Genomic DNA, 23,233 nt, shown 5'->3' with positions numbered 1-23,233 from the left:
AAGGCTTGCTCATGAAAGCTTCATCCCATTGATCACATTTTATGAATCAAACATATTGCTGAAACTAAAGTTTTAATACTAATTAGAAATACCTCTAATATCCGGACATCCCAGTCCCAGTTTCTGGAAGCACTGAAGGCAGCACAGTACTCTAATTCTTTAACAAAAATCCCTCCTTTCACAAGCAGTCTGCAGAGGCTAAAATGTGAGACTTGACCTGCTCCTGCTTAAAGCTGCTCAGCATTAATATCCTGCAGACTAGAAATCTTCACACAGGGTTGTAACTCGGCTCAATAAGGAACCACAGCTGCCGCCTGTAGCTGGACGTACTACAGAACTATAATCCATTCATGCAGACAAAATGTACAGTACATGGGATTTATGGTTAACATGCAACATGCGTGCAGAGACAGGGAGGCGGTGCGCTCCAGTCGGCACGTATAGAGATATCATCTTTGTGTGGAAACTGGGAGTCGGAGATGGGGGCATGAGATGTAATGAGATGGCCGAGACTCGCATCGTGAGTCAGAGAAAGGACTCTGAGTTTGATTGACAGGTAGTCTCAAAGCCCCCTGTGGCAAGTGCCAGGGGCAGGTCACTGGGGCGAGAGCACCGTTACCCATACAGATATAAACGCTTGACTGCTGTTATTGGCATGTGCGCCTCTCGTTGCTCACGACACTTGAGCCCAATGGTTGATTTTTCAGACAATCTGTTGTCCCTGTTCAGATGCAAAGGCTCCATAGAAACTAAATGTATTACTCAAAGCTATTAAATTGTCTTAGTTACATAAAATGAACAGTAAAGAAATAGCATACAGTACAGCTGAGCCTAAAAGAAGAAATGACAAAGAAAACCACATTGTAGCTATAATTGATAAATCCCTGTATCATGCAAACAAATGGCATCGTACTACTTGAAATAAAAAAAACATTTTTAATATTTTAAATATTAATAATGAATGAAATGCCCAAAATAGCAGAAAATTATGAGTTAAAAAAAACACTGCACATTGGATTTTACTGTTTTAGATTTATGATAACAATGTAAAAATGCTTGATGGACTCACACTATAACAATAAGAGATGTTATCTAGCCAAGCAGATAGACTTTGTATTCATTTGTCCAGGTTTTAAGATTTCTGCCTCCATCGTAAAACATTGTGTTGAATGGATTTTGTTGGTCGTTTAAAGCACATTACGTTTCATAGAGCTAAACATCTGTTTTTTCCCAGAAAACAAATACTCTGCAAGGATCTCTTAACAACACTTACTGCTGTTCTATTTCCAGAGTCCTCTAAGACTCTTCTAACCATTTATAGAAAAACAAAAACATTTTTAACCCAAAATATACACTATTGAAAAGAAACTAGTATATGTACCAATACTGTATAACTGAACATTTTTCATTTTGGTTCATGTTGTTATACAAATTGAGCAAAGAATACCTCCTCATTTGCGGCTACAATCCTTATTTGGATTTGGAAAAAGACGAAAATGTTAGAATAAGAATGTTTATTTCCAAGTATTTTACATTTTTTTAAAGAACGTGGCATATCACGAAGGATTTTTTAAATCAGAACAGAATTAAATATTGATTAACAACCTTTTTTGAAAGATCGAAATTCAGATTAGCTCTCTGACTCAAATCTAATACATAATCTAAGCGACGTCTCTGAATTAACATGGACACTGTTACTGGAATGACATGCTGTTGTTCAATCATAGTTTTTTAATGTTGTGAGCACCAGGAATTAAAGAGGCTCCAAAATCTATTGTGATGTTAAGTGAGCAGAGAGCGGCAGGGGGACAAAAATCATGCCAGAAGTAAAAGCCCTGTGAGTTTAACTCTCGACTCAACTGAGCGCTGTCTCTGATGTTTTCCACGCAGAGAGGAGAGCAGCAGGGAGAGAGGACAGGGGGAGCTGGAGGGGTTAAAAGGGAACAACATCAGGCAAGCAGACAAGTGTCGACAGCGACAGGAAAAAGACGGAGGCTGCCCATGTGCCTATGTCTCCTCCACCCGACCCCCCCGCCACCGCAGACAAGCATATGTGGGCTGACAACATGACATTGCCAGTGAAGAGAGCGAGGGACAGAGAGAGAGCGAGAGGGAGGACCAGGAGCCCCGGTAGCCCTGACATCCCCCCGACTCTGACAGCTGATGGAGGCAGATTAGGCTCATGCACGCACACAACTGTCAACCACCTCCCACCCCACACCCGTCCCCATCCACCCCTCACCTCGATGCTACCCCCCCCCATCCAAAAAGCCACGCAGAGGCCTTCCTCCGCAGTTCTCCGCCTCTCAACTGCTTCTCCTCTCTCCATCTCTCCTCCCCCGGCCATGCAAAGAGCAGCACTGACTCCCAAACGTTCCTCCCTTTGCTCCTTTTTCGACTACATACACAAAAACAATGAGACACACAGAAACGCACACTTCCACACATATTTCTTCCAGAGAAAGTGAGCATCAGAGGCTCAGCGCTGAGGGGATACTGTTATATGCGTGGGTTTGCATCACACACAGCTCTAAGAATTTGTACTGATGCAATGTTTATGCTCCTGCTTAGCCAGCTATGGCCCCGCAGTATCGATAGCCAAGGTCTAACTACCAAATCAAGATGCAAGTCAGAAGCAACAATGTCGAGAACGGACTACCGAGAGCAAGTTCACACAAGGCGTCTGCCTATTACAGCTCACAGCAGATATCCATTACCCTAATGTCTGTAATCCCCATGACTCAGGTGCCCTCACAGCCCGGACTCCTCCTGTGGGGTTACCTAGACGTATGAACACACTAAGGAGAAGGATTAGCTATTTATGTTCCCATAACTTCACTGTGCATCAGTGGGGGGGGGGGGGGGTTGCACTAGTTTCTTATCTCACTGTGAATAATGAGGTCAATTTAGTTGGAAGTTATTGTTTATGGTTTTAAAAAAAAAGGAGAACGAAAGAGCGGAAAGCTTTTGTGTGTGTGTGTGTGTGTGTGTGTGTGTGTGTGTTTGTGTTTCCGTGTAAGAAACGGTAAGTTCACATTTAACTCTGTGACAGATGAGAGGGAAAGAAAGAGTTACTTTTGTGTGTGCGTGCGTGTGTGTGTGCATGCGTGGGCGTGGGTGTGTGTGTGTGTGTGTGTGTGTGTGTGTGTGTGTGTGTGTGTGCGTGCGTGCGTGCGTGTGTGTGTACACTGAGGCAGACATCTACCCTGGGACAGTATGCCATCGATTGAGCTGCAGGAAGAGGCCTATTATCTCCAGCCATGGTTCAAGCGGGGGAGTCAAGTGTGTCATATGTGTTGGCTCTAATTGGCAACCCACCACGGTGGAGGCTGACTGGGGCGAAGGCAGAGCTGCAGTAACCCAACCACCTCCCGCTCTCAGAGTCTCACCTCGGGAAACGTTGCATTGTGCTGTTTCAAAGCTTTCCAGTCGCTGTTGTTTTCCTGCACTGGCAACGACATTTACAGATATGTAAATCAGTTGAAGGCAAATACACGGTCAGAGACATTATAGAAAACAATTTCATTAGCTGACTATAATGCAGAGACCATTATCATCATTTTTGTATATGGTGTATAGTTGCTGCATGACGCAAAGTGTCTGATGTTTTGCTGCCTCAGTGTTGCATTGTGAGTCAGTGTTGTTCTTCTGCTTGGTATTGTGCCCTCCATCCTCAGGGTCATTATTTGTTCTATTCTTCAGACGGATCTCTTATTAGACAAACACTCACGTCTCATGTGTTTCCTGTCTCTCCGCTCCTCTGCAGCTCAATGCTTACCTGATCTAACACTGCCCTCTGCAGGTGTTTGGAGTCACAACATTTGGTGCGAAAAGAAAATGCTGCCGTCATGAACAAAGGCACAGGATAGAAGTCAACAGGATAGAAGTCAACAGGATAGAAGTCAACAGTCGAAACTGACAAACTGATGCAAAGTAATGTCTTATTCAGTCTCCCGTGTTCTATGCTGGGATAAAACAGATACAGATACTTACTTACTTTTAGCTTTTTATTTATTTGTTTGGTTTGTTATTTTCCAAATAAAAATAGTTTTTTTTGCCCTGTTAATTTGATGTAACTGAGAGAATTTCATAGCTTCAAGTAATACATTTAGTTTCTCTGAAGCCTTTTAACATCTGTACGGGGACAACAGATGATAAACTGGCTCATTTTACGGTTTCTCTGCTCGTCAATGCAAACTGCTCCTGAAAAATGCAACATTTACTGCAGGTAATTTAATCTAAAAATGAAATATGACAGGACATGAGTGTATTTTTAAAACAAAACTTTATTTTAACGTGTGATACATGTTGTTCAACAAATTTGCAACATTTTGCAAAACTGCAACTATGGCAAATGTTTTGGCAGCCGATCGATGGCTAATGATGGAAGTTTCTACATTATACATGCAGAAATAGTATTAGTGCTTTGCAATGCACTTCAAAGGGTGTTAGAGCTTTGGCCCAATTAGCCGCTTAGAGCCTGTATTACTTTGTTGGCACTGGAACTGACTTCCTGTCGAGGTGGCAAGCAAGCAAATATAACCGTAATAATAACCCTAAAATAAAATAATAAATAAGTCGAGTTGCATTAGCTGTCCTGTAGAAGGGGTTTTCCAATGTATTTCCTTATTGGTCAAAAGTAGACTAGCATGAAGTATTGAATTATCAACACAAGTTTGAATTACTCGTTCATCAAGAGACACAAGCTGAAGCATTCAAAGTGAAGCGACCCTTAAAGGATTAAGAATTATAAATAATATTATACACTTAGGTCTTATATTATTTGCTCTTTTTTTTAAAGCGGATGAACTTATAACATTATATGACTATAATAGTGGATTTCCAGATGGTTCCCCACTGTCCCTGTCATTGGACCCAGTGATATAGAGTGAAAACCAAGTACAGGTTTCCTCTGCCCCCCTCCGGTCATCAATAATTGTCTTACTGTCTCCCCGGTGAGCCAGACAGCTAGGTTGGGTTCCCTATTTCCTGATCAGTGGGGCTTCGAGCCACCTGTATGTTCAGAGGAATAGTGTGAATAGTAATCTAACTGCAGCTCCAAGAGCACCGCAAGTCTTCTCAGCTATTATTGCCTCAGTGGGACCCTGCACCAAAAAGCCTTTGAAACTCAACATCTCATTTCGTCTACTGGTGGGTCAGAGTCCTCAGTGATTGTGGTGTGGTGCACAAATTCTGCTTTTGCACGTCATCTTTCTTCCTATGTAATGAACATGTGTAGTTTGCAATATCCATAAATATGCAATGATATTGTCCAAACTGTAAAATACGTTGAATTGTTAACTGACTTGGCTAAAAAACTCTCTCACTCGCTTGATTACGTCTTCCTGAATGACTTAAACTGCAGTACCAGAAAATGAGCTATAGCTGCATTACTAGCAAGCAAGTACAGTGACCTAGAGAGCTCAAGGCATTGCAGCACACCAATCCCAATCAAATCTGAAATCAAGTTTATATACTGTGGAAGGTTTTATACAAGAGAAGACAAGTAAATAGTAAAGTCAAGTACAATAAGTAAAGTCACAGAAGTACAAGCAAAAGCTAAATTACATTTGAGTATCAAAAGTAAATATATTTATTATGCAGTAACACTCACAGAGTTTTTAACTATTCATTGTTCCTATGTGTCATATTTTATAAACTACTATGTTTTGCCTGTCAAATCTTGATCTGATATTTGATCTGAATCTCCTCTTTTGCTTTTTTCCTGCATTCAGCCAAAGCCTGCTCGATTGTGATTGGTCAATACCACTCGAACTACAAACGGAAACCAGAACATCTCCGATACCAAAATCTTGTCCCGTTGCCTACCGATTGTGATCTGTATTGGAATGCAGAACCTGTTTATAGCAATTAAAGTACAAGTACCTCCAAATTGTACATAAGTACAGTATTTCAGTTACATTCCACCACTGACGTTTTGTTTACATGAACAACTTGTTCTGCTGCTCCCAAGTGAACAAAAATCTATTGCATTGTATTTGATTCAATAATGTAGCGATAAAAAATTCAGCTCAGGATATTTTAATGGTAGTTTCCATCATTGGTACACTGTTAGTTTTAATAGGCTGCTTCGCCCGCTGTAATCAATCAACTGATGTTTCTGAGTTAATGAGAGTTGTTGTTGCTGCCAGCAGTGGGCAGCAGAGCGCTGTCTCTGGCTCTGCAGACAGGGTTTAAGAAAGGGTTTCAGTAATCTTTTGAACTTCAGCATCATCTTTGAAACTGGTTTTATTTATAAGACACACTCATGAATCCCTTTTACAGAAACACTGGTGTAGACTAGCCAATGGGTGCGTTACATCCTTCTGGCACCATATGAAATGTGTGCATGTGCTCTGGCCTGAGAGCCTGTGTGTGTGTGTGTGTGTGTGTGTGTGTGTGTGTGTGTGTGTGTGTGTGTGTGTGTGTGTGTGTGTGCGCGTGTGTATGCGTGCGTGCGTGCGTGCGTGCGTGCGTGCATGCGTGCGTGTGTGTGTGTGTGTGCATGGTGAAGGAAGAGAAACATCAGGGTGCCTCCTGCCAACTGACTCTGCCTAAAATGACAGAGACAGGTGCTGTAAAATCACCCCTTTATACCAGAACACACACACACCCACACACACACACACACACACACATGGACGCATGCCGACACCCACTCAGCACGCTCAGCACAGTCACCATGCCAATGCACTGACTTATTTCACTGCTCTAGTTTCTAACATGAGCGTTTCTAGACTGCAGTATCAACAGTATCTCATGCATTCATAACTCAGAGAGTTTTATTTGTGTGGCTGATTCCTTGTTTATAACTGTGATGTAAGTCTTGTACTGTAAGTACTGTAATGTTAGTCGTCACTATTGGTTTTCAACATGAACAGGTGTCTGTGCCTCAAGTAAAGGAGTGTCTCTGTGGTGAGAGGGACGCCAGCGTTGTTCGAAGTTGTTTACTTTCTAAAGATCCGTATCGACCTTTGACCATCAGGGCAGACTTGCTGATAGGGTGTCGAAAGTAGAACTTCGGAGATCTCACCGTCTCCTAATGCCAAACACATCTTTCCTGCAGGTTGAGAACATATTAACACTAACTTCCTCACTCTGTTTCTGGACAACAACCACCTCTTCTTGCAACGGAGGTGGTCGACTAAAACACTTGTACGTCGTCACTCATGGTGGTGTTTCCGCCAAATTTCAAGCATCGCAGACGTGCCAACCTCTGCTTCGACATCACCCATTGAGCTCCATAGATCTTCATCATCTGCTTTGACACAAGTGTTCAAAATAGCAGCAGATCAAAGAGTTCTGGCTGAATGTTCTGAATGCGTGAGGGCACGACACAGACCGCTCTGGGCAGCGAGGTTACGTCATGAAGGTTGATCCGGACAAGAAGGATTTAAGAAGAAAACAAGTGCTAAACTTAAGGCAGGAGTGTAGTGAGGGCTGTAAACGAAATGTTTCAATTTCTGGTTTCCTCTCAGTGTGGCAGCAACAGATATCAAAAGACTTCAATGTGGTCAAGGAGCTGTTGAATTGATGTTTGTGGCAATTTATTTCTTAGATTGACATCATTGGCTGTTTTTCAGTTTGAACAAAAACTGGAAATGGTCGGTCGTGGTGGCTTATTAACATGTATGAATTTTAAAAAGTTGTGCTTTGGATGTATTTGCGAGTGACAAAATAATTTAGTGTAAGGCTGAGTCGATTGATTGATTAGTCGATAGACTGAAAAATTGTTTTTTTTAATCCATTCATTGTTTGATAAGTGAGTATTTCTTTCCACGAAAAAATATGCTCTACAAACACTCTGGTTTCAGTTTCTGTTTGCTCCTGTTTCTGCTTTTCTGTTTGACATCATTGTAAACCGAAAACCTGTTTATAATTCTATATTTTCTACTCTGTATGTGTTTTACATATGTTCTTGTCTCTCTGTAAAGCACAATTCTTTTGTAAAGCGTTACGGTTCACTTACTTACTTACTTTTAAATGGTGTAGACAGTGTTTCTGTCTACACCACCAACAGCTGCCCTGCTTCTCTCTTCATCGCTCTCTCTCTCTCTCTCTCTCTCTCTCTCTCTCTCTCTCTCTCTCTCTCTCTCTCTCTCTCTCTCTCTCTCTCTCTCTGTCTCTGTCTTTCTCTCATCGGCCTGTGAGTGACAGCACATGTGCTGGGGCACATGGGAGGGCCGCTGCTGAAATTCTAACCCCTTACCCCACGACTGTGATACATACCCCAGCTATGGACAGGGAGGAGCCGTGAGAGACAAACGCCGGGAGAGGAAAAGAGGGAGAGAGAGACAGCAAGAGGATAGAGAGAAGGAAAGAGTGGGGAAGGTTTCAGGGTTGGAGAGTTTGGCCTTTTTTTTGCCCAGTAGAGCCACTCAGGAGCCCAGTTCTTAGTGGAGGAGCCTCAGATCTTTCAGTCACCAGAGGTCTGTTCATACTAAGCTGAGCTTCTGAGTGCAGGTACTGAGGATGGTGGAACGGATGTTGATGGTGTGTGTGCTGGGAACTCTGCTTTGTCAGGTAAGAAAAATCTCTTCATAGCTGCTGTTGACTAAAAGGAACGAAATATGTTGATTTACGTTGAGCGTTGAAGTACTTTTTGTGTTCGTTTTCTGTGTTTTGCCGACAATATTACCTTCAGTTGTTGATTTAGTTTAACTTTTGACTCTAGAAAGGAGCTGAGAGCGCAGGTGTCTGAGCAATAGGGTTAGTGGATTTCTGATTGCTATGAAAATGGCCACAACAGGTGATGAACCTATATGGATTGGCTAGGTTGCTTCAAAAGTATTCCACTTGCACTTGAACTACAGCGCCCCCCCCCTCCTCCCCTTTGCTGTATGGATTCAGCCTACCTTAGGACTCAAGCCCAAGACTCAGAGTGTCATCTTGGTTGGAGTATAACCTATAGCTGCCCCACTCTTCAAATATACAGTTTATGTTTTTACCTGAGTGATGTTTTCAACAAAACAGCACAGCAATAGAAGCATTAAACTGGCTCTGCAATCAGAGGTTGCGGCTGATCTAAACATTTCATCCTGCTTGTAAAGAGGGTGATGAAGTGTTTTGAGGAGGACGAGACTCCAGATGTGTACACAGGGCTTGGGGCATCATTAGTGGCCCCTGTCAGCAGACGCCATTATGAGATCTAAAATGGATGACAATGTAAACTGACATATTACCAACAGCACTTCCAACCACCATCAGTCTTTCTCTCTGTTTGGAGAAGTAATGGAGCCCAGGTTGGGAGGGTGGGTGAGTGAGTTGGCTCCGGTGATTCGTGAGCGAAGTCTTGCTATGATGTGCTCTATAATTCATTGTAAATGTTGCAGATGCTTAGAAATGAATAATTCAGATCTCAATCAGGGAAGTGTCTGGCCTTGTCGATTGTTAAAAGTTACAGCGACTTTTCAGTATCTGTGTGGTTGAAAGCCTTGATGGTGAATGTATTCTGCTTTTGTGGTTCATGTTCATATTCTCTGGCTAATTTATGGTGGAAAAAATCGATCAAAATAAGTGTTTCTGAACATGGGAAAAACACGGAGAAAAGCAGTTTGTCACAGTGAGGCCTAAGCCCCTAATGACATTACACAAAAGATGTTTCGGTCAAAACTTCAGGACCTTATTAATAATTGTACTCATGACCTTTCCTACAAACATGAATAAATAAGCCTGTGTGTGACTTGAAAGACCTGTAAACCCTGAAGTATGACCTTTAAGGTCCAGCAGTCCACAGGCTGAATGCAGATATTGGAGAACTACTTAAGCTCTGTGTGCTGAGGCAGATATGGGGTTAAATTGCATCTTCAAATGCCAAAGATGTTACAAGCCAAAGATACCCAAATAAACAAAAATGGACTCTTGCAGTTTGTTAACTGTGTTGTACTTTGTATTACATACGATCAATCTGCCCCACTTATCTTTTGAGTTTGAAATAGAGGAGGTTTGAAAGGTGGCTCTGAGAAGTTTATACCTGACTCTTTCACATGGAACAGCAGCATTAGTGGATGGTGTCCCTACCTCACAGCAAAAACAACAGCATCAAAACATCTAAATCCATTCCAACCAGTCCTCTCTTTACCAATACAATGCTTAATACACTTTGTTCAGGTGAGCCGTTGCAATCCATTGAAACTGCAGTGAATCCAAGCCTCCACTAATAAACAAGCTATAAACATTTCAAAGCTACCTTTCAAGACTGTTGAGCAACGTGTGCCTTAATGTTCAAAAGAAATAGCAAAAGTGCCCTCTTGTATGTCCCTGTTGTGGAGAACACATGATGAAGTGGTCTCTGGTGTGTCCTTCCAGTGGAGAAAACATGATGAAGTGGTCTCTGGTGTGTCCTTCCAGTGGATAAAACATGATGAAGTGGTCTCTGGTGTGTCCTTCCAGTGGAGAAAACATGATGAAGTGGTCTCTGGTGTGTCCTTCCAGTGGAGAAAACATGATGAAGTGGTCTCTGGTGTGGAGAAAACATGATGAAGTGGTCTCTGGTGTGTCCTTCCAGTGGATAAAACATGATGAAGTGGTCTCTGGTGTGTCCTTCCAGTGGAGAAAACATGATGAAGTGGTCTCTGGTGTGTCCTTCCAGTGGATAAAACATGATGAAGTGGTCTCTGGTGTGTCCTTCTGATGGAGAAAACATGATGAAGTGGTCTCTGGTGTGTCCTTCCGGTGGAGAAAACATGATGAAGTGGTCTCTGGTGTGTCCTTCTGATGGAGAAAACATGATGAAGTGGTCTCTGGTGTGTCCTTCCGGTGGAGAAAACATGATGAAGTGCACTAATTGGCACTCCTAAGTGGAGAAAACAGTATGCAGTGCCATATTGGCTGCCCTACATGCCATAAAACTCTCTCCACGCTGGTCCCCCAGTGCATGCAGCTGGTGCCCTTTTTAATTTTGTTTTCTGCCACTGGTTGGTGGCGTATTCCTTTGATGATTGAATCTTCATCATTAATAGTGGCCTTTTACAGAGTCTTGAGTCGCTATTTTTCTCCATGTTGAAAGAGGACAGATTGCTACGTGCTAAACAAAAGTTGTATAAACCAGATTAGTTGTGCTTTTACCTGCTGTATCTGCACACAATGTTTTTGTAGGTTGCAGGTGGCCAAAATGTGTTACTTTTTTCTTTTGTTTCAATTAATTTAACGATCACCAGCTGTCAATCCAATCCAAAGACTTCGATCAGTGTAACCTGATAGCTTTCAGTTGTTCTCTTTTAATTTGCAGTGAGCTGGTGTTGTTTTGAACTGGCCTGCTGGGTGTGTGTTGTGTTGAGGAGTGAGCAGCAGCCACAGCTGTTCCCAGATGCATACGTGATGCCATTTGTCCCGCTCTGTAATCCCCCTCGTGGAAAGAGGAGTGGGCCGTTTCTGAACCATGAAATCGGGTACAAATCAAGAGTCTGTAGCAGCGGCCAGCTGCCGCAGAGGTCTCACTCGTCGGAAACAATCAGTCAGAGGATTTAGAGTCCGAATCACAGGTCCTGCTGGGTGTGGATACCTGTAGGCTGTTTTACACTGACTAGAGTTTCAGAGGGAGCAAAGGGTTGAGAGGCAACTTCCAGATCATTAAAGATAGTCAGAACAGTGAAGTCCTTTCCTTTTTTCACCTCATTATTTTTATGGACTGAGACACAGAAGTCCAAGTGATGACAGTTGTTGTTTAAGAGGCCATGCACACGAATAAGCAGCAATGTTATGATGGGTTTTTCACATTTTATATCCCCCATGAATAAGTTAATTAACTCATGTAGAGGTGTTTAAAAGGCAATCGCCACAAAAACACAGTCAAAGCATGTTTTTGAATCTGTAAAGATATTACTTTTGAATTTGTACTTGTTTCTATTTACACCTTAAACCCCCTTTTCCATTGACATTTTTCTCTAAATTTCTTTATTTTATTTTTTTTATTGTAACATACTGTATGTTCCTACTTTATTGGTAGTTAGTAATTAATATTATAACCTTGCTCAGCATTACTAGAGCTCAGAGATCTGCTCTGAGGGGGACTCACACTAGTAGTGGCACCATAAATAGAGTGTCTATACCCATGCCAGGCAGTCATGATTTAGCAGAGATTAGGGGTGTGGGACCAGTACTGTTGGTGACTGACTGGTTGAATGTCCAGTAACAGAAGTGACCAGAGGGACACCTGTGCGACCTCTAGCCTCGTGGCCAAAGGGACCGCCAGGAATGTTGCAGGCATTACTTTTCGGCTGGACAAGAGGTCTTGAGCTATTTGAACGACTGTTCCCCTCAAACATGTCTGGTGAGGAGACACTCCGGCCAACAGAGACTTGGTACAGAGACAAAAAGTGATATATACTCCTCTACACAGCTACAGTAGATTTTCTCAGAGGAGGTGCTTTTATCAATACATAAATGTTACTAGATGGCAGATGAAAATGTGACAGCAAGCCTGACAAACCGGTATAATTTGTAAAATTTCAAGCTCATCATTACCAATCGTCTCCTATAAATAAATAAAAAGGGCAGATTCAAAACCTAAGTACACTGACTATGATACGGAAGGCATTTAGTGCACATCTCTTGATTTAAATAAACCAGAATACTGTTGTGTAATGTGACAGTAGACTTTTGTTCTGCAAAGCCGACATCAGAGCTCCGTAAAGTAAACACTCAAACAGAGTGCTTAACGGTTCTTCTGAGAGGGCAATATCGCCCCCAAACAAGCTGTCCATACTTCTGTGAGGGCGCGAGGTGAAAGGCCAAGCTGTAAAAGTATCTGGGAAAAGCTTCTAAAACAGTTCATCTGTGTGTGGTGTCCTTGCTCTGCCTGTCAGAAAAAAGGCACTCACTGGTCTAATTGGCAACATGACACTTTGGTGTTACTGCATCCTGGTCTGGTAAAAACATTAGAACAGTCGGAGATACTTAGTGGAGCCAGAATCCAAAACACAGAGTCATTTTTAGCTCAGATTGAAGGTTCAGAACAAGACACTGCGTGAAAAAGAAGTGTGCAAATTAAGAAAATGTTGTTGTATTGTAAACTGTTAATGTTTTGTAATTTGGAAAAGCTCTAACACGGCATTGTGGTTTCCTTCAGCCTTACTGCAACCGTGAAGGTGGTCACATTAGTCCATCAAACTTAAAAACATGTAGCAGAACTTTAACTCCTGTAATTAATGCTTTATTGACCAAACGTTCTGTGTATTTCTTGCATTCATCAGGATGGTGTCTGAGCTTGTATGGTCCATTGATCAGTTGTGTGATGCATAGATCCACGACCATCATCATATTAAAGTTTTCACAGAATACTAAAGATATTTACTCCTTGTGAATACAGAAATTCACAAGAGAAATTCAAGACATGAATACAAAAAAGATATCAAAAATATCTATTGGATGAATTTATATTAAATTTTGTATAAATATTCATAAATCCTACTTTTCCACTAGTTCCACCAATAGGTTGACATTTATGTTTTCTACTGTAGTGACATGTTTTGTCAACAATGGGATAGATTGCCATTCAATTTGTTACAGACGTTCATGATTCCCAGATTATGTATCCTAATGACTTTGGTGATCCTCTGACTTTTCCTCCAGCGGCACCCTGAGGTTAACGTTTGTAGTTTTGAGTAAAATGTCTCCACTGAGTATTGAATGGACTGTAATGAAATTTAATATACAAATTCACAAAGTCTTCAGGGTGAATTGTAATAACTTTGGTGGTCCCTTATCCTCTAGGGCCATCACCAGGTCAAACGTTTTTTGGTCCAATACTTTGGTTTATTTCTGCAAAACTAATGATTTCCCATCATTCTCAGCTTTAGTAGTGCTTATTAGAAATTTTAGCACGCTGACACACTGACCTAAGATGTATCAGAAGTTTGTACAGCCTAAAAGCACAACTACCATGACTGTGATTTCTTGTTAAATACAAAGTAGTACATTCTCAACATATTTCATTTTTACACAGTATACTCAAGTCTCTTCCATCCCTTCAGGTTAATGGATTACTCTAATGTTAAAGTCAATCTGTGGCTAATCTTAACACATTCATCCTAAATGTCCTACTTGGCGTCTAAAGCATGGCACACGGGAGAAGAGTTGTGCGATGTGTTTTTAAATTGGATGAACTTGCTTTGAAGCTCACACTGGTCTGCGGTCTGCATCTCGCTGAGTGTGCGTTCTCAAAGTGAGAAACAGGTGCTCATGTAGGCCAAAGTGGCCGCAAATCAGGCAAACTTAGAAAGTGCTATACTTGGAAATACAACCGGGATGCAGCTGTTATTGATGTTGAGGTTAAGTGACAATGCAGAATGAATGCAATGCCATGAGAGCTCATTTATGCAGATGTCTTAAGTATGGAAGTAGATGGCTACAAGGATGAATTTGTGCGGGTGACACGCACTGCTGGAATGTGAGTGTAAACACCAGTGTGAGGGTGGAGATGACGATGGCTACAAAAAGTTAAATTTGTAGGGGTCGAGACTATAGAACAGTCCCAGATTAGCCTGCCCTCCAGCCTCACTTGGCCAGCAGATGCCAGCCATGGTTGCCATTCCTCCCTGCACTGTCCAGCAGCATGCCGAAGGATCAGTATATCACATCACCGGCCCCAGAGACAAGACAGGGATCACAGGCCATTCACAAAATACTCACATATTTATCCTCTATCCAGTATTTGGGTTATGTATTACTAAAACAGGTTGTCCATCAAGATTTAGTTATATTAGAATGTTTTACAGGCTAAGCTTTTTGGCAAGTACATCTACATGTATCTCTACTTCTATGGAGTATGCCTTTGAGCTGTTAAACATATGGGAAGTCGTGCTGAATCCGGTGAATTCCCACAGAGAAAGAGGAAGCAACTAACGGAAATGTATACGCATGAGTGGGTGGGTGTTTTGTTGATGCACATGCATGTACTATATCAGCCTGTGTGTGTGCGTGTGTGTGCGTGTGTGAGAAAGCGTGTATATGAGTGTGTCTGTGGAATTCCTACAGCGGAGCAGATCCGTAAGGTGATCCCAAACTCCCAGTCAGGTGCAGAGCTGAGCATAAAGGGGAATTTGTGAGTGTGAGCGGGAATGCGGGTGGGAAAGCACAGGATCTAAATCCATAGTCGACAGCTGTTGTGTGTGTGTGTGTGTGTGTGTGTGTGTGTGTGTGTGTGTGTGTGTGTGTGTGTGTGTGTGTGTGTGTGTGAGAGAGAACATGGTCAAGACAGCAATGCGGTGAATGAGGGCTTGTGAAATGAGTGTGGGTGTTTGTGTTTCCTCGTCCTGAGATGAATTTGCACACGGATCAAAGGAAGCTGACAAAGACATGTATTAGTGAGTGAAACCTGAAGCTGTGGGCCTGCACCCCTTATGCCCTGCACAATCCCATTAATTCCACATTACAGACAGCCTCAGCGCTACAGCCAGCATACAGCCATTCCAGCAGACCACTGGGAATGTCATAGCGCTGAGGGAGACTCTTTTTAAACAGCTGCAAATATCTATAATGACCTAATTTGTCCTACATGAGGGAGAATTACTGGAACCAAAACATATACTTCATGTCTGACTGTTCCTGTGACTTTCTTCTGTGAGTTTCACGCTGTTCTTGTTTTCCTTCAGGTGTGGAGCTCTGCAGAACCTCATCACAGAGAAGAAGAGTTCCTTTACCCATGGAGGAATCAAGGAAAGGGAGTGGTCAGGGTGAAGAGGGACTGGATCATCCCTCCAATCAGAGTGCTGGAGAATAGCAAGCAGGTTCCTGAAGACCTTGTCCAGGTAAAAAAAATGTCAAAGCATAGCTTTTCACAGCAGAATTTCATCACTGGATAACTGCTTTGTCATTTTCTGGTATAAATGGTTCTTAACATATGGGTTCACAATTTGCCAAGTCTGTCTAAATTGCTTGCTTCACTTCCTCTGGGTTACACTGGACAGTAAAAGATCCCCTCCACATTTGCTTTTAATGTAAGTGATGGGGAACAGAATCCACAGTCCTCATTTTATGCAAAAATGTATTCAGGCGTTTATCTTAAGCTAATACAGATATTTCTCCCAATACAATGAATATTTTTGTTTGCAGCATGCATATAGCCAACAAACACCCTGTTCAATTAATCCTTACAATAAATATACATAATGCAAGTTATAATAATACATAGACTATGATGAAAATTAAACCTCATCATGGAAATGCAAAGAGCTGGTGGCTGACTGACCGTATGGAGCTATACGACACTGGATCCAGTTAAACACAGCGCTGTACAGCCATGCAGTGCTGATCGTAATTCTTCATCACAGATGATCACATATGGCAGAGACCAGTGTCTAAGTTAAAAGACTTGTGAAATGTAATGTTGTGTTAATGCTGTCACAGGCGACCAGTTAATGTGTAAATCCTACCGTACAAGGAGAAATATACAGCCTCTTTTTTACATGGTGATAAAAAGGCAGCGTAAACCATATGTAAAATGCATGAAATATAGACCCTGTGAGTTTAAACACGCTTGTCTCAAGGTCCTTAACTGTCAGCACACTCACATCTGGTGTTACGACATACGGTTTAAAATCCCCCCCCCCCTCACCGTTCCATGAGGTTGTGATGATCACCAACTTTATCTCCTCTCTCTGTCTAGATCAAATCGGACAAAATCTTTACAGGTGAGGTGATCTACAAGTTAGAGGGGCCGGGGGTGGACCAGCAGCCCAAGAATCTGTTTGAGATCGATGATAAAACAGGAGTAATCAGGAGCAAGCGGCCGCTGGACAGAGAGAGATACAACAGCTTCACGGTGAGAGAGCATTTGTGGGACTAACATTATTTAATCACCCAGACACTTAAAATGTGCCATCAAGCACAAGTACTTAACACAAGCCACAGTGCAATCAATAAGACCTTGCACAATGTGTTTCGAAGCTTAGGTCCATGTTTTTGTCTTAAAGCATATATCAATGTCTCACAACTAGTATAAACAGGCAGAGGTCAGTTTCCAAGGGTCCTTTATGGGAATCTTGGGAGAGACTTCAGAGGGTTTCAGACCAGATGACTGTGATGCAACCTGTTATGTCGAACCAAACCTCCTGCACATTTCTTTACGCTATTTCCAGCACATGTTGAGTACAGGCACCACAAATACCCACAGTCACCAGGAGAGTTGGATGTTTTCCTAAATGGAACGCATGAGATTTGTGGTAATAGTAAGAAACTACAATCTCAATTTTTCTTTTTTTTCACTAGCATTGACTTTTGTCTGTCTGTTGTGTGTGTGTGTGTGTGTGTGTGTGTGTGTGTGTGTGTGTGTGTGTGTGTGTGTGTGTGTAGCTGAAAGCCTTTGCGCTGTCCCCCAGTGGAGAGAGACTAGAGAATCCTACCACCATAGAGATAGTGGTGCTGGATCAGAACGACAACAGACCCGCCTTCACCCAGAGCCAGTTTGGTGGCGCTGTCTCTGAGTTCTCAGTCCCAGGTACATCCATTTATAACGTACTGCATTACAAACGTATCGTCTTGAGCCACGATGTTCCAAAAAGTCATTCAATTCTTTATAATTTTCTTCCTGAAGTTGCTTCAAAAGTTTATAAAGTAGCTTTGACTGAAGTATAGAACTTTCCCCCATACTTTCTGTTTGTTTCAGTCATTGAAATTGCCCTTTAAACAGTTTAGAGCTGCTATAATCAATATTTTTATATTATCAATGGACAGATAATTGTCACCCGATTCCTGAACTCTGCAGAGCATTTTAAAATCTTTCAGCTCACTGTTTTGGTTTTGCCGCTCTCATAAGCATAATTTGCAGTTGCAGCAGAAAGCTCTAAAGTCTGACCTGCCCAGCACCAAAACAGCAGACAGACACAGTTAGATATCTTCCTTCAGGAGTTGGTAAAGCTCAGACCGGAGCTAAAAGGGAGTGTGAAAGTTAGACTTACATGTGTAAATAAGCAACTGTTTGCCAAATCAACTTACATTAAATATGTCAGTGTTGTGTTCACAGCTTGTTTTCTGCTCTAAGTGAAATACTGAAATCCTAGATGATATTTATCAGTGGCTGCACAGTTGTCCTGTTCTTGAATGCAGATCATGGTATCACTTAGACAACAGCAGAAGATCACAACTAACATAAAATGATTTGCATGTGAACCAAGTTAGTAAATTGCTTTCATAGATGCACATCCATTCCATTCTAAGAATAGTATGTTTTACTTTTTACATGTTTTTACTGCAGCCTTAGCACACAGGTCACGTATGAATCATCCAGCTGACCGAAGCTTTCAATTATTTTTGACAGGCACCTCGGTGATGTCAGTGTCGGCCACTGATGCAGATGACCCAATGACAGAAAACGCTTATCTGAGCTACTCTATCATTGGCCAGGAGAGCATCCCGGCCAACGCTGTTACCAAGACTATGTTTGGTATCAACAACGAGACGGGAGCCATCTACACCAGAGATGTGGGTCTGGACCGAGAGGTAAAACTCAGGTTAACGTTCAGATTTTTTTGCAGATCGTTATAGTATGGTTCATTTCACTGATATGTGCCATGCTCTGTCTTAGGTGGTGAAAAGTTTCAGATTAAAACTGCTGGTTGCTGATATGGGGGGCATGGGACTAACAAGTGAAGGTGTGGCAGTCATACACGTTTCTGATATCAACAACCACGCCCCGCAGTTCAGCCCCACCTCGGTGAGTCTCAGCCGACAACATGTGTCAGGGATATTTTCACTTTAGTGCTTAGTTGGATGTTGAAACTTTTGATCTGTGTTTTGTGTGTGGCCGTTGTAGTACAGTATGTCAGCGGTGGAGAACAGGAAGGACTATGAGATTGGCCGAGTGAATGTGACAGACAGAGATGATCGTGGAGCGGGTAACTGGGAGGCCAAGTACTTCATTTCCAACGACCCTGAAGGCAACTTCGCCATCAGTACGGATCCCGGCAGCAATGAGGGCGTTCTGACAGTGGTGAAGGTACAGTCTGCTGATCTGCTGTTAACTGGAAGAGTTTGAGGGAGGAGTTGGGAATCATTTTTGAGTGAGCATTACACATTTTTTGCCATGCATCCAAAGTCCCACTGACAAATGTAAGTGGATAAGAAAACAAATGATTTCTCTCAGCTTTGTTCCTCACCCTGACCTCACGAGTCCCTATTTTATCTTTAATCTGGTTTGTCATTTTACCATATTCTTCACTGCAGACATGCAAAAAAAAGTCTGACAAACTAAGGGTATGGCTCAGGGAAGTGGTTGTGGTAATGCTATACATTACGGGTCCATTATTTCCTAATCATTTTAGGTTTTCTGGAACGTACTATGCAAAGTTGTGATGCATATCTTAGTCAAAGTATCGTCTTTTTCTACCCATAGAGTTTCTATATGGAAAACCTACTGACTGATCTGTTCAGTAACAATAATCTGAATTTTCAGAATGGGTGGTTTGCCCTTTAAAGTCAAAACGTGCTTGGAGGGCCTCAGATATACTGTAACTGAACAACACTCTCTATTGGGTTTATTATTGAGTTTTAAACTACAAGTTACTGAGACAAAATTGCTTATTTGACTTTTCCTATGTGTTGGTAACTGATTTATTATCCAACCACAGTGCAACGTTTCCTTCCACAAACAGCCTTCTCTGCTCTGTTTTGTCCTGCAGCCTCTGGATTATGAAGCCCAGGATGAGCACGTCCTGATTCTGACGGTGGAAAATGTCAATCGCCTGAGCAACAAGGCTCCCAACCTCCCAGTAAGCAGCGCTACGGTGGTGGTGACCGTCGTGAACGAGAATGAAGCTCCACTTTTCAGGGAGGACCCCATACAGATCGTGGTCCCTGAGTCTGTGGTTCCTGGGACGTTACTGAAAAGCAATATTGCCTTTGACCCTGATAATTCTGACCTGAGGTACGATGCAGAGTATTTTTTGTGCTTTTATGAATTTGAGAAAAGTAATTGGACAGTTAATAGCTGTAACTCTGCTCTCTGTGGCAGGTATGAGATTAGCAGAGATCCGGAGAGGTGGCTGGAGATCAACAGAGACACGGGAGACATTACTGCCAAGAGAACCTTTAACATGCGATCTCCAAACGTTAGAAACAATATCTACAAAGCTGTTGTCAAAGTTACAGGTCAGTTTATATATGCTTACCACACATGACAGGTTCTTCACCTCTGCACCTCTTCATAAAAACTAAAATGACTTGTTTGCACTTTTCAGAAAGACAAACAGTCAAAGACAAGTGTTGTGACAAAGGCTAAAGCTGTGCATTTGTGTTCTCCTGTGTAGATGCTGGTGGTGTGTCGACCACGGCCACAGTGGCCATCACACTGAAGGAGACCAACGACTTCCCCCCTCAGCTCTTCCCTCTGAGCGGCACTGTGTGTCGAGGCGCAGGCCGCAGGCGTTCCGGTCTGGTCCTGACGGCTGTGGATGAAGACCTCCCTCCCCACGCTGCGCCCTTCACCTTCGAGATGCCCGATGACCTGTCGATCAACTGGACCGTTAATCAAGTCAACGGTAAGGAAAGAGCATTGGGGGTGAGGCTGGAGTGAGAGGGGGTTTGCATGAATCTCCGAACCTCACGCTACTCTCTTTCCCTCTTCAGATACTCATGCGGTGCTTCTGCCCCTCGAAGAGCTGCAGGCAGGAGAGTACGCGGTCACAGTGTTTGTGTCCGACTACGGCAGCCCAGTTCTGAGCGCTTATGCTCAGGTCAACGTCACCGTGTGTGTCTGTGACTCCTTTGGAGATTGTAAGTCTGAGGCGGGGGCTGTGCTCGGCTCCAGTATGGGAATCAGCTTCATCGCTCTCATCATCATCATGGCCAGCATTGCACTCCTACTGTGTAAGTGTCGTCTTGAATCGTCCAGTCTTCAAATACTTTTTTTCTTTTTTCGCTAAACAAGAATAAAGCAAACAGGACCTCAGATATTTTCAGTTGAAATAAATGACTTGGAGTTCATTTTACAAATATTCACTATGCCATCTGCAGTTTGATAGACAGAACCCATAGTGAGGCTTCATGCAAATATGTTAGAGAACCCATTTTGGAACTTGAATACCTTGTCTAGATCATATCATGCACTAAAAAATAGAGTATCAGTTTTTTAAAGCAAAAATCCCATAAGATTGCTGTTTTCAACCTGTCAGATATGAAAATGTTTTGTTTTTTTCAGTTGGGGTTCTTTATCGATTGTGACTTTGGACTTTGGATTGACATTTTTCACTTTTTTCTGAGATTTTATTGACTAAATGATAAATCAGCAGATAAATTGATAATGAAAATAATCGTTAGCTGAAGCCCTATAATCGTACACACAATGATTAACAGCTCTTCGTGGTTTCCCTCTGTTGGATCGCAGTGCTGCTCCTCCTGGCTGTGGCGGTGACCACCTGCGGGAGACGCCACCATATCAAGAAAGGAGCAGGTCTGCTAGTCGGGGAATCCGAAGATGACATTCGTGACAATGTCTTCAACTATGATGAGCAAGGCGGGGGTGAGGAGGACGAGGTAAGGCTGCACAGGTCATGAGTCAAGAGGCCTGGACGATCCTGTGGTCCAGTTTATGCACGTTTTCACTGCATCCTGAAAGTACATGCAGAATCTGTAGCTTCTTCCTCTAACCGTGCAGAACGCCTTTAACATCGACCTGCTGTGGAATCCCCACGATGCACCTTCGACCCCGGGGTCCTACTACCCAGGGTGTGGTGTCCCTCGAGGCAAGCAGCCCCTCAGGAGGGACGCCCCGCATAACCTGCCCTCACCCATCTACCCACGGAGGCCTCCAGCGGATCCCACTGATATCGAGGACTACATCAATGATGTGAGACGCTTCTTCCGTGACTAAACATACTCCGAAATCTCAGACTATTATGTAAAGTTATCTTAAAGGGTATACCCATCCCTAAAAGCAAAGTACAAATCATGACCTTTCTATCAAAATCACTTAAAGTAATCAACAGGCCTGATAGACGGACACACTCTGGCGAGATCCGGCAACCAACATCTGCAAACGTTCCGTCTAACTCATTTTCGTAATGCTAAATATGGTTTTTAGCTGTGTAAATACACCATGTTTTCAAAATAAAATATCGTGGTCGCGCCATGACCACGCCCACTTAGGAGACAGGAAGTGTATATCATTTCAAATTACTGGCGGAGCTTTTAATGCATCATCTTAGTCATGGAGCATCTTTTGGGGGAGTTTGGGAACTTTGGCTAAGTTCAGCTAATAGCAAAGAAGTGTGTGTGTTGGTCAAACTCTTCTGCCATATGTGTGCATATACTTAGAGGCAACATCACTGATTTTACACATCAAAATCTGTTTTCAGGTCTTGCAGCGCACTATATATTAAGTTGTAATACACCTTTTTTTTACTCTAGAGGGGGCTGTGTGACTACATCAACTTAAAAAGCTTGTACTTTTTCTTCCTTCAGGGCCTGGAGGCTGCAGACAACGACCCCAATGTGCCTCCATACGACACAGCCCTGATCTATGACTATGAGGGAGAGGGCTCTCTGGCAGGCAGTCTCAGCTCCATTGCTTCAAGCAGCTCTGATGGAGACCAGGACTACGACTACCTCAACGACTGGGGACCACGCTTTCAGAAACTGGCCAACATGTACGACCCGCGTTAAGGTGGACAGCACCCCACAGAAAGAAGACCTGTGTGCCTCTCCACCAGTCAGGGACACAGATCAGGGGGTTTTCTGCACACATTTGAAAAGATTTTAGTCCAGGATGAGATTGTGCTAAAGAAAGAAATAAATGCTGTGTGAAACCATGGGCCCTAATTTTTTTGTGCCTTAGGTTATATTGAGGATCATTTGGACACAACAAAAATGGCTCGTTGCAAAGTTTTGTGGTGAGGTCGAGGAAAGTAAATGAGACAGTAAAATCGTGAGTTGACGTGATCCGCCACGAGGAAAGAAGCTGTGCATTGCTACAAGGCACACAGACTGTTGAAATGATTGTCCATGTCTGGTTATGTTTATCCTCACACTTGCTCAGTAATGATGCACATAACAAGCCTGAGGTATAAAAAAAAAAATCTTTATGTATTCTTTTTATATAAGTGATTATTTTATAAGGTAAATTTACTTTGATATTCATTTTGTTTGTTTTTCTTTTCCTCCATTCCAGCCTATGTTTGTAAAAAAATATTTCACAACAAAACAAATTGTACAAAACAATATTCTGTAATCAAATTGATTGGAGGGGTGGACTTTGAATGGTGTTTTTTTTTTTTGTTTAGAGTTTACAGGTGTCTAATAA

General features: G+C 42.5%; 1 protein-coding gene across 1 annotated transcript; it reads left to right on the top strand.

Moving 5' to 3' along the window:
• Window positions 1-8,330: 8,330 nt before the first annotated feature.
• On the top strand, window positions 8,331-23,209 carry cdh15 (cadherin 15, type 1, M-cadherin (myotubule)). Its single transcript, XM_068730674.1, has 14 exons — window positions 8,331-8,523; window positions 15,594-15,749; window positions 16,607-16,762; window positions 17,293-17,437; window positions 18,257-18,438; window positions 18,524-18,652; window positions 18,752-18,934; window positions 19,617-19,861; window positions 19,949-20,085; window positions 20,244-20,474; window positions 20,563-20,802; window positions 21,320-21,468; window positions 21,590-21,781; window positions 22,396-23,209. Exons 1-14 carry the CDS (start codon window positions 8,473-8,475, stop codon window positions 22,594-22,596), a joined length of 2,397 nt encoding a protein of 798 aa, XP_068586775.1. The 5' UTR covers window positions 8,331-8,472; the 3' UTR covers window positions 22,597-23,209.
• The last annotated feature ends 24 nt before the right edge of the window (window positions 23,210-23,233 follow it).

This window comes from Cebidichthys violaceus, unplaced genomic scaffold (genome assembly GCF_023349555.1).
Source record: "Cebidichthys violaceus isolate CVI_PGR_0920_01 unplaced genomic scaffold, fCebVio1.0.p SCAF_5, whole genome shotgun sequence".
Lineage (NCBI taxonomy): Eukaryota > Metazoa > Chordata > Actinopteri > Perciformes > Stichaeidae > Cebidichthys > Cebidichthys violaceus.
The sequence above is the reverse complement of the archived record's forward strand: the minus strand, read 5'-3'. Positions and strand labels throughout refer to the sequence as shown.

Coding starts and splice junctions, on each gene's coding strand:
- cdh15 (XM_068730674.1), top strand. CDS start 8,473: ATGGTGGAACGGATGTTGATGGTGTGTGTGCTGGGAACTCTGCTTTGT. Junction 18,653..18,751: donor CGCAGTTCAGCCCCACCTCG/GTGAGTCTCAGC, acceptor TGGCCGTTGTAG/TACAGTATGTCAGCGGTGGA. Junction 20,475..20,562: donor GACCGTTAATCAAGTCAACG/GTAAGGAAAGAG, acceptor TTCCCTCTTCAG/ATACTCATGCGGTGCTTCTG.